The sequence below is a fragment of the Cnephaeus nilssonii genome (genome assembly GCF_951640355.1).
Source record: "Cnephaeus nilssonii genome assembly, chromosome: 18".
Lineage (NCBI taxonomy): Eukaryota > Metazoa > Chordata > Mammalia > Chiroptera > Vespertilionidae > Cnephaeus > Cnephaeus nilssonii.
The window spans coordinates 41344861-41356076 of NC_137089.1; the positions used below are offsets into that span (position 1 = coordinate 41344861).

The window sequence follows — 11216 nt, forward strand, 5'->3', positions numbered from 1 at the left end:
AGAGTGAGAATTGGTAAAAGGAATATCAATAACAAAATATGCATGTGACACCATCTTACTGGCAGAAAGTAGCAAAGATTTGAAATGTTTTTTTTATAAAAGTGAAAGAAAGTGCCAAAGCTGGACTGCATTTGAACATCAAGAAGACAAAAACCATGACTATAGAAGAAATACACAACTTTCACATAGACAGTGAAGACACTGAAATTGTCTAAGATTTTTGTTTACCTAGGTTCTCTCATCAATTCAAATAGAGACTGCAACTAAGAAACCAAGACAAGGCTGAAACTTGGAAGGGCAGCAATGGAAGAATTTGGAAAGATCTCCAATAGCAAAGATGTGTCATTAGAGACCAAGCCTAAGATCATCCACACCCTCGTATTCCCAATGCCTATGTATGGATGTGAAGATGACTGATAGGAAAAAGATGGATTTGAAGTATGGTGTTGGAGGAAAGCTGGATGGATACCATGAATTGCCAGAAAGATGAACCAGTAGATCCTAGAGCAAATTAAGCCTGAAACATTGCTGGAGGCAAATGACAAAACTGAACCTGTCCTACTTTGGGCACATCGTGAGAAGGCAGGGTTCTTTGAAAAAGATAATAATGCTGGGAAAAATGGAAGGCAGCAGGAAAAGAGGAAAACCAAATATGAGATGGATTGACTCCATAAAAGAAGCCATAGGCTGAGTCTACAGGAGGTGAGCAGGGCTGTTGAGGACAGGACATTGTGGATGTCACTTTCATGGGATAGCCAGGGGCCAGAGCTGCCTCAACGGCATGTAACGCTCACTGTATATGTGGTTCTGTATGCTATTTCCTTTCCAACTTGACAAATCTCAAAAACTCAAACGTCTGTAACCAAAATCTCCACAGCATCATTTAAAATGTCAGTATAGAATGACATTACATAAATGCACCATGATTCACTTAATTATTTCCTTAATGTTGGCTATAAGTAAAATTATTTCCATTTTAAAAAATTTTAAGAAATGCTGTGTTCAGTATCTGCAGAAATCTTTGGCCATGTTTCTGATTATTTCTTTAGAATATGAACATTTTAAAAGATCTTGATAATCTGTTGACAAATGTTTTTTTTTTTCCTAAAAAGATCCTCCCAGTATATGATTTAAACCAGTAATGTACAAAGAAGTATTTAGCCCTAACCGGTTTGACTCAGTGGATAGAGTGCCAGCCTGCGGACTGAAGGGTCCCAGGTTGGATTCCGGTCAAGGGCATGTACCTTGGTTGCGGGCACATCCCCAGTAGGAGGTATGCGGGAGGCAGCTGATCGATGTTTCTCTCTCGTCGATGTTTCTGACTCTATCCCTCTCCCTTCCTCTCTGTAAAAAATCAATTGAAAATATATTTAAAAAGAGAAGTATTTAGGGTTCTTATAAATATACTAGTTTTACCAAATTTCTTTTTTCATTTTTTCCATCATGCCATTCTGATCTTAAGCTCACCTTAAAGGATGGGAAAGGTATTGGTGAATGGGGAGGAAAGACAGCTAAAAAACCAAAAATTACATACAATAATGATGGCCAGTCTAAAAATGATAGCCATTTTCAATTTTTCCATCAGCCTCTACTTTTAAAGGGAACCTCTCAGGTGATATGAACAAGGAATCAAAGCTTATTTTTTAAATAGCAAAAACATTTTAAAAATATCACTCAAGTAGTTTACATTCAACAAATGTCTCTAAATTACTAGACTTGGGAAATTTATTTAACAATGCATAACAAGTCCCTATAATTTTATAGCACAGTCTTCAGAATATGATTTCATTTTAGCTATTTAGAAACCTTGAGAAGTAGACCAAATGTTTTACTTACTGACTATATTTGTAGGATGAAACTCAGTTTAACAGAAGATAAAAATGCAGGTTTTCTCAGAATATTGTTAAAGTAATCGAAGAGAAGGCTATAAGAGTGAGATAACTTGGTACTTGGTAGCCTGGTAAGGGAAACCAAAACCTAAGCCAGAGTCAATTCCTGTAAATGCTTCAAGGATAAGAACCACCACCAATTATAAACAGCCAACTAAGTTTTCCCAAATAATGCAACTGCTTAACTTACAGCCAATCAAATAAGTTCTTTGCTTTGCCTGTGCATCTTGTCTATAAAAGCCTTGCCTTTAGCTCTGGTCTGTTGAGCTTTCCTAACCACTTCAGTTTGGTACTGCCTGATTTGAATACATTTTTGCTCAAATAAACTCAAAATTCTTAATATTCCCTCAGTTTATCTTTTTAACAATATTAAAGAAAAAGTTAAATATATATTAGTAAAATAATGGGTAAGCGATGATGTTTGCCTACTAATTACACTGTTTAGAAGAATTTTTAAAATGTAAGTGGATAATTTTCAGAATGAAATTATTCATAAACAAGTAGTATAATTTTATCCTTCTGGGTACCCAGAAAAAGTGGACAGGAGTTGCCAAGGTGATATTATTTTAGACTATTAGCTTGTTCTTCTCTTATACAAATAACATGTTGAGTCAAAAACAGTTTCCAAATAGTAAACCGAAGTGTGCTTTTACTAGTTGGATGCTCAGCCTTCAAGACCAAGCTGGACATGAAGCTTCTAGTGTGAGGCCAAATTAATCATGATGTGATGTGATATGGGCTTCTGTAGCCTTTTGTGAATTGGTCTATTTAATTATATTTTAGCTCATTTATAAGTGTTTCCTTCGCTATGTGAGCACTGTGGATTCCCAACTGTATCCAGCATCTTTGAATCCTCTGCTCCTAACAATAGACGCTGAAGCACTTGAACAAGTAGGGAATGAGTGTTTATATGGATGTGAATGATTCCACAAGACAAACTTAACAAGTAGGTACATTCTAGGAAACGAGTTCCATTTACCTTCTAGCAACCCACTTGTTGCATTAAATTACCACTCATTTTCGTTCAAATCCTATAATGTTATTATTCCTCTGTGTCAACAGGCTAGAATCACTTTCCGCAAAGAAAATAGTTTTTTGGGCCTAGAAAATGACGCCCACGAGAATGAAAGATTTAACCTTGGCTTCCAGGCTTTGTCCTAGGAGCGTGGGTCTCCCCTCAGTCCTTCCACACTGTCGTGCGGGGCGCCAGACTCGGGGACGGGGAAGCCCCGCGCGCAGCTGGGCGTTTGCTGGTTGCGGCAGCTAGGGGCCGGTGTCGCGGCGTCATAGCTCCGCCGACAGGGAACGCGCGCGACCCGGGGGAAGGTTGCTGGCGGACCGCATATTCGGCGCACGTGCGGCGGCCAATCCGGGCCGGTGGGCTCCAGGGGGGCGGGGCCAGCGTGACCCGTTCCCGGCCGCCGTCTGTTGAGGAGCCGGCCTTCGGGGTTCCCGGCGCGCGGCGCAGCGCGGCCCGTGGCCACCTCTCACGCGCGGGATGCTGCTTTTGGCGGTGGGCGGCCCGTTGGCGGCCGGACGGCGGCTCTGCGGGAAGAGGGCGACGCCGTGGGCGGCCATCGCGTTCCGAGGCCTCAGGGCGGCCGTCTCGCGGGGGGCCGCCTGCAGCTCCTCGGGGCCGGTCGGCGTCGGGAGCGCGGGGCTGCAGCTTTTCCGGCGTCCCGTGCCAGCGCAGGTCGGCCGTCGGAGGGCTTGCGGGCCGGAGTGAGGGAGGGAAAGGGGCGCAGCGTCCTGCCTGGAGAGCCCGGCTCTCAGACGGCTTCTCCCCACGCTTGCCCTGGCTGTGGTGCGGACGGAGCCCTCTGCGGGGGCCGCAGGAGTAGCCGGACTCGGCTCGGGAACAGCCCGTGGTCCCGGGGACCACGGCTCCCGCGAGTCTCGGAGCATCCTTTGGAAAGGGGTTCTTCTCTGGGTGGTCCCGAGCACTGGACAGCAAGTCCAGCGGGTTTGTGGAGACTTACTTTCTCGTTTGCCTTTTTTGCAGAAGCTCAGAGGGTTCATTTGAATTACGAACTTGGATAACCTGACTTTGAGTTGTGTTTTTTAAAAATACTAGAGGCCCAATGCACAAAATTTGTGCCGCAGTAGGCCTTCCTTCTCCCGGCTGCCGGCACCAGTTTCCCTCCGCCACCCAGGACCCAGGCTTCCTTCCCAGAGGGAGGCCCTGCCCACCCACCACAGCCTGCAGGTCAGTGGCCTGGGCCTCTTTGGGGTGATCGTGGATCAATTGATTACCCCGTTGGCTGGTGGCCTGGGCCTCCCTCTGCGGGGTGATTATGGGGCGATGGCTGGGCCCCGGACCAATTGCATCACACCCACCTTGGCTGGCTTGGCACCAGTGGGTGTCATAGCATGGTCCGGGATGGTCGTTCTGTCCCCACTGGGGGTCGAGCCTGCAATCTGGGGCATGTGCCCTGACCGGGAATTGAACCGTGACCTTCCAGTTCTTAGGTCCGTGCACAACCACTGAGCCACACCCGTGGGGCTGAGTTCGGTTTTTTATTAGGTGGAGCTATTTTTAGGAATTCGTTTGCTCCCTGGAAAAAAAGGGGATGGAGATGCTAATCCTCTCATTTTAATCTGGGTCATTGTCTTCTAATCCTGCCCAGTGAAATATCAGGATTAGCAGACTGGTTGAAATTGGAAACTAATTATATTTCAGCAGAAAGGAATTAGGCATGCCCTTTGAAGTTTGTGTGCTGTGAAATTCATTTTCCAATGTTCTGGGGACTCCTGTTCCCATGAAATTCGAGGTTGGATTTCAAGTAATAGGATTTCCTTAAAAGGAACAAGGGATGCCAGGGGATAGATACAAAGCCTTCAAGATTTACTCTCTATCTTTTTTTGTACTAGCTATAGTATAAATAAATATTTTAGAAGTAATAAAAACATTCTGGAATTTACACAATCTGATTTTTCAGTGTTTTACTTACATTAATAAAATTTTTTGTCTTTGAAGAGCAAGTGCATGTATCTTGGACAAATGAGAGTGATGTTCTCATTAACAGTGGAATAGAAGAAACTATTCTAGTAAAGTTTTTATATGTTCAGGGTCACACTATTTAAAAAGCTTGAAGCTGGGATGCAAATCTAGGCCTTCAAACTCAACATTCATCTACTTATGACTGGAATTAAGGAAAGCCATTCTATTAGCAAGTTTGGTTTCTTTAGCTCTAAATTATTTGGAGAATTCCTTATATCCTCATGTGACAAGTTCTCTTTTCATTATCTTAATTTTTTAAAAATTTAAAAGTTGTTCTAAATACAATTTATTATCTATTTATAAAGGTCTCTGTTTCAATAGGTACCCATTTGTTGGGAAAGATGTGTTCGATGCTTACACAAACAAGTTGAAAAATCAGAAGACGGAAGACTGATTTATACTGGGAATTTGGCCCGAACAGTATTTGGTGGGTAATCAGAAATGATTGGTATTGTCTTTTCCTTTTAATTGTAAAAAAAAAAAAATGCTCTTAGTATGTGCTACTTTAGCACCTCTTAATTGCAAGACATAAGGAAAAATTAAACTATAATTTTTTTTCTTGTGGCTTGTTGATACAAGATTTAGAGGTTGAGACCTTTGCATTTTTAGATTTAAATAGATTTTTGAAGTCTATTATGCCTTTGTTATCTTACAGCTAGGTATTAAAGCTTCCTTCCTTTGGTCACCTCTTGGGATGTTTAACAACAAAACAGCAAAAAGTGTATATTCAGGTAATGTTTGAATATACAGAAAAAAAGGGAAGAATACCTCTGAAGAGGTTATTTTTGGGGAATAAATATTTCATATATTTTAAAATTTGGCAGTTAAAATGAGCATGTAATACTTTTTTAGATTTTTTTAGGTCATCTTAGAACTTTCAACAAACATGCTTATTGTGGCTTTTCCAGGTGGTTGAGAATTATGGAGAAGGAAAAGATGGTGTGCTAAATTGCTACAAATTTAAAACTCCTTAGATCATAATTTAGAATTTAGTATGGAATAATTTAGTAGGGAAGATCAGGAGAACTTAGGTATCTCACTATATAATCTTTAAAATAAGTATAACCTGAACTATATGGAGGATTGTTTTTATAACCAAGTCCGACATTTCAACACTCACATTTGCATTTGTGTTTTTGATCATGCTGGTATCAATCAATCATTAAATTTTCTCTGGAAATCTGTATGTTCTCTAGTGTTTGACATTAAAATAGAGTACATTTAAAGTACATTTTTAGCTATTTAAAATATTAGGTGTAAGGACAGGTTATTATTGCTATTGAGTGAAGCCCTGAAGTTATTAATCAATTTAGAAATTTCTTCAGAAGTCAGTACATGACTAGGCCATTGAGCCTGTGCTTTGTCACATCTCTGGCCTGGGATACCTGGATTGATGCCACTGAGTTGTATTAAGTCATCCCCATCGTACCCTTCCTCTGAACACAGACACTGTTACTGCAAATGCAGGAAAGTCATCAATTTATCTAATGTTCCCACTTGAAACCCATTCTAGAAAGACGAGAATATTAATAGGAATTGATTTTGGTGTGAGTAGGATGTAATATTTGTGTAAGAAAAAAGCTATCCAGGGTATTCAAAGTTCTAGAATTGTAACTTGAAGAGGAATTTAATATTTGATTTCTTTCAGTATTATGATAATAGAAAGTCACTCTGTACTTATCAGGGATTAATATTTTTCTATGTAGAAACTGAGGGAGAAACATTTTTTCTATGTAAAATTAAGAGACATTAGGATACAGATGCACCATTCTTGAAGGTTCTTTTTAACTACCAAGTGGGTCCTAGTTTAAAGACATTTGCAGACGTTTTGTTAATTCAGCAATAAGTAATTACTTATGTCATAATATTCTCATTTAAGATGAGTAGACTAAACATGAAGAGGTGTGAAAGAAAGGCATCCCAAGCATGGAAGTAGTATGAGCAAAGGAAGATGGGAAAGCCTAGAATGTTTCTTCTTTTTTTTTTTAGAGAGAGAGGGAAAGACAGAAACATCAATGTGAGAGAAACACATCCATTGGTTGCCTCCTGCACACCCCTGACCAGGGCCTGGGCTGGGGAGGAGCCTGCAACTGAGGTATGTGCCCTTGATCAGAATCGAACCTGAGACCCTTTGGTCCATAGGCTGATGCTCTGTCCACTGAGCCAAACCGGCAAACAGCTAGGGCTATGTTTGTTTATTTTTGAAAATTTTAAGAGTTTATTTGAGCCAAACTGATGACATATGCCAAGGAGCAAGACCTCAAATGCTCTTAGAATATGTTTAAAAAATAGTAATTACTTCAATCCAGGCAAAATTAAGTATATGTGTGTATTAGTTTTCTAGGGCTCTTGTAATAAATTTCCACGAACTTGGTGGCTTAAAACAACAAATTTATTCTCACAGTTTTGGAGGCTGGAAGTCTGAAGTCAAGGTGTTGGCAGGACATACTCTCTGAAGGCTCTGGGGAAGAATTCTTCCTTGCCTCTTCCAGCTTCTGGTAGCTCTCAGCACTACTTTTGTAGCTGCATAACTCATCTCTGCGTTCTACTTCACAGGGCCTTCTCTCTGTCTGTCTGTCCTGCTCTATCCTTATAAGGATACTGTCATTGGAATTAGGGCCCACCCTAATCCAGTATGATCTCATCTCAATATTTATTTGTCTGCACAGACCCTATTTCCAAATAAGTTGACATTCTGAAATTCAGGGTAGACATAATTTTGGGGGGATGCTATTCAACCCACCACACTGTGACAGTGGGGAAAAAAGAGGTAGATGGAAGGGCTGACGAGGCTTTAATATAGGAGGCAACTTGGTCCACATTGTATCCCATGTGTACCAGTGTCATGGCAACTACTGTGAGAGGAAGGAATTATTTTTAAATTACTGATGCAAGGTAACTAAGCCTTCAACCAACAGTAATGGATGAGAGTGTACTCTGTTACAACCTCACCAATAGAGTATGCTGTCAAACTTTTGGTTTTTGCCAGTTTGGGGGGAAAAAAGTATCATTGTGGTTTTTATTGCATGTTTCATGACTGAGGTTTGGCATCATTTCATCTGTTTAAGGACTATGTGCATTTTTGTTTCAGTGAACTGCCTGCTTGTATTTCTTGCATGTTTGTGTACAGTGTTGGGGTTTTTCTTCTCATATATTAGAAACATTTTATATATTGGGAGTATTAACTCTGCGATAGAAGTTGCAAATGTTTTTCTCATTTGTCTATACTTGTTTATGGTATTTATATCTATGTACATTTTAATGTTTTCAGATTTACCAGCCTTTCCCCCTGATTGCTTCACTATTTTGAGTCATAATTAGAAAAATTTTCCTATTCTCAGATTACAAAGGACTTCATGGATATTTTCTTCCGAGACCTCTATGATTTTAGTTTTTTACATTTACATACCTCTGAATTATTTGGAATTTTCCTCATATATGGTATGAGGGATGGATTGAATTTTATCTTTTTCTGTATGGCTATCTAGCTGTCCCAGTACCACTTTTGCCCATTTATTTTAGATTAATCTTTATTCTGTACTAAATATCCATATACAATGAAGTTTATTTCTTGATCTTTCCTTTTGTTCCACTGATCTGTCTGCTTTTTTTTTTTTTTACTCCTTGCCTGAGGATATGTTTATTGATTTTTTTTTTTTTAGAGAGAGAGGAAGGGAGAAAGGGAGACACACACACACACACACACACACACACACACACACACACACATCAATGTGAGAGAAACATTCATTGGTCAGTTGCCTCTCAAACGTACCCCAAGCAGGGACCAAACTCAAGCTAGGTGTGTGCTCTGACAGGGAATCGAACCCTGGACCTTTCAGTGTACAGGACGACACTCCAATCAATTACACCAGCCAGGGCAGTATCATGCTATCTTAATTATAGTCTTACGTTTCAGTATCTAACATTCCTCCCCCCCTTTTATTTTTGTTTTTCCAAATTAACTTTATAATCAGTTTGTCTAAGATGTCAACTTGTCTATTTTCCAAACAGATGGTATTTTATTGGGATTATGTTAAAAGTATACATTCAAAGAAATTTACATTTAAAGTCATTTGTTTACTTATTGTGGTAAAACACATAACAAAATTTATCATTGTAACTATTATTAAGTATACAGTTCAGAAGTCATTGATGTTGAATCTTTCTAATATGATATGTTGAATACCTTTCCCATATATTTCTATCCACTGGTATTATTTTTATTTTTGGTAATTTATTGTTTTAAGCTTGGGCTCTTAGCTAGATAAAGTTAGCCCCCATTTGAAGATTTTATATTGTGTATGTGCAGGTGCTTGTTAATAGAGAGTTTTATTTGATAATGTGCTGACTGAATTGATTGTTATAGTATTCATAAGGATCTTGGAGTATTGTTAAATCTTCTATTGGGGAACTGAGGTAGAGGCCAAGTTAATCCTAAAGCAGATTTCCCATCCGGAGAGGCAATGCATTGGAATGGCCAATGGCTTGGACTTGAGTCACATGGCCTGGGTTTGAATCTCAGCACTGCAACTTGGTAGCTATGTGACATTGAACAAGGGCCTTATTTTTCTCATCTCAAATTACCTCATGTTAATAATTGTGCATGTGTGTTATAGGGCTGTCTATAGATTTCATGAATAAAATATGTAGAGTGCTTTAGACAGAGCCTGGAATGTTGTAACACTTATATGTGTTTGTTGTAGTTTTAATGATGCTATAGAAAGAAGAAATGTGGAAAATAAATTGGATAGATTGATTCTTTTATAAAATTTAAAATTATTAATCCTCTCCCTTTTTTCCCCTGTTTAGGTGTGAAATGTTTCTCTTATTCTACAAGTGTGCTCAGCCTTGCATTTCTACCATACATTTTTGCCCAAAGTAATGTTGTATTTGGAAGTCTGCCTTTGCAAATCTTATTTTATGGCATCTTAGGAAGCTTTACACTGATCACTCCGGTCCTGCTTCACTTAGTTACAAAAGGCTATGTCATTCGCTTGTATCATGAGGCCACGACAGACACTTACAAAGCCATCACTTACAATGTTTTGCTTTCAGAAACCAGTACTGTGTTTCACCAGAATGACGTGAAGATTCCAAGCAGCGCACATCTGTTTACCACATTTTTCGCTAAAACAAAATCACTGTTAGTTAATCCAGGTCTCTTTCCAAACCCCAAAGACTATGACCATCTAATGGGTTATGACAAACCATTCACTTTTGATATGGAAGAAACTAGTGAAAAGAAACAGCTTGAAGATGAGAAATGAGTCTATTGTTTTTATGTTTGTGCTTAAATGTGATTTATTTTCCTGTGTATAATAATAAAATTGCCTTGCCCTAACCGGTTTGGCTCAGTGGATAGAGCGTCGGCCTGTGGACTCAAGGGTCCCAGGTTCGATTCTGGTCAAGGGCATGTACCTTGGTTGCAGGCACATCCCCAGTAGGGAGTGTGTAGGAGGCAGCTGATTGATGTTTCTCTCTCTTCGATGTTTCTAGCTCTCTATATCTCTCCCTTCCTCTCTGTAAAAAATCAATAAAATATATTTTAAAAATAATAATAATAATAATAATAAAATTGCCTTTACTTGTGTTTTCTGTTAGTGACTGTTAACAAATTGAAACTGTAACAAACAACTTTTAATTTTCAGAGAATTCTATTCCTTTATGATAAGCTATGCTTGAAAAACAAAACATAATACTCCACCATTTGTGTTTTAAAAAAGGTGTGAAAATACATGTACATGCTAGCATATGCATGGGTAATTAAGTGTGGTTGTCTCTCAGCTGGGAATTGGATATCAGGCACATAAGGGGAGTTATTTTTCCTTTGTGTTTGGATTTTTCTAAGGGTATAGACACAATCTTTCCTCATTAAAAACTATTTTTAAAAATTAATATATTCTGGAAAGCAGTGTTAATCTGCTTCCTTTGGTAACAGCTTGTTACCTCGGTTCTCTGATACGGTGCCTGTCATAAGGGTCTCCCTGTGGTGAGCTGTGGGGAAATGGTGACCTCAGCAGTGTCTTCTGTGGTCCTTCACGCACTCCCCCTGGTGCATCCTATCAGTAGGAGAAGAACATGTACTAAGGTGGATAGTATGTTTTATAAAATAGCGATCTCTATGCTAACTATTGGCGTTTTAAGATTTTACCTCTAATTGTAAAACAAAAGTTGGTTCCTGTGAAGGATTTTCAGCCTGGAGCAAAAGGGCTCAAACCATTTAGATCTGTAGTGCCTAGTGTATGCTAGGTATTGTCCTAATTGCCAGTCACAGTTAACACCCAGACTGCATGGAGCTACCTAATGTCTTGCTGCCTGCCAAG

The 11216-nt window shown here is 39.6% G+C and overlaps 1 protein-coding gene across 2 annotated transcripts; it reads left to right on the forward strand.

The window, feature by feature from the left end:
- The first annotated feature begins 3295 nt into the window (after window positions 1–3295).
- Window positions 3296–10483, forward strand: TMEM70 (transmembrane protein 70). Of its 2 annotated transcripts, XM_079796401.1 has the most exons (4): window positions 3296–3582; window positions 3964–4095; window positions 5212–5317; window positions 9703–10483. In XM_079796401.1, the coding sequence occupies exons 1-4, from the start codon at window positions 3388–3390 to the stop codon at window positions 10158–10160; spliced, it is 891 nt and encodes a 296-aa protein (XP_079652527.1). In that variant the 5' UTR covers window positions 3296–3387; the 3' UTR covers window positions 10161–10483. The 2 variants fall into 2 exon arrangements, with proteins under 2 accessions (XP_079652527.1, XP_079652528.1); XM_079796402.1 differs by lacking the exon at window positions 3964–4095.
- The last annotated feature ends 733 nt before the right edge of the window (window positions 10484–11216 follow it).

Coding starts and splice junctions, on each gene's coding strand:
- TMEM70 (XM_079796401.1), top strand. CDS start 3,388: ATGCTGCTTTTGGCGGTGGGCGGCCCGTTGGCGGCCGGACGGCGGCTC. Junction 3,583..3,963: donor GGCGTCCCGTGCCAGCGCAG/GTCGGCCGTCGG, acceptor TAAAAATACTAG/AGGCCCAATGCACAAAATTT. Junction 5,318..9,702: donor TTTGGCCCGAACAGTATTTG/GTGGGTAATCAG, acceptor TCCCCTGTTTAG/GTGTGAAATGTTTCTCTTAT.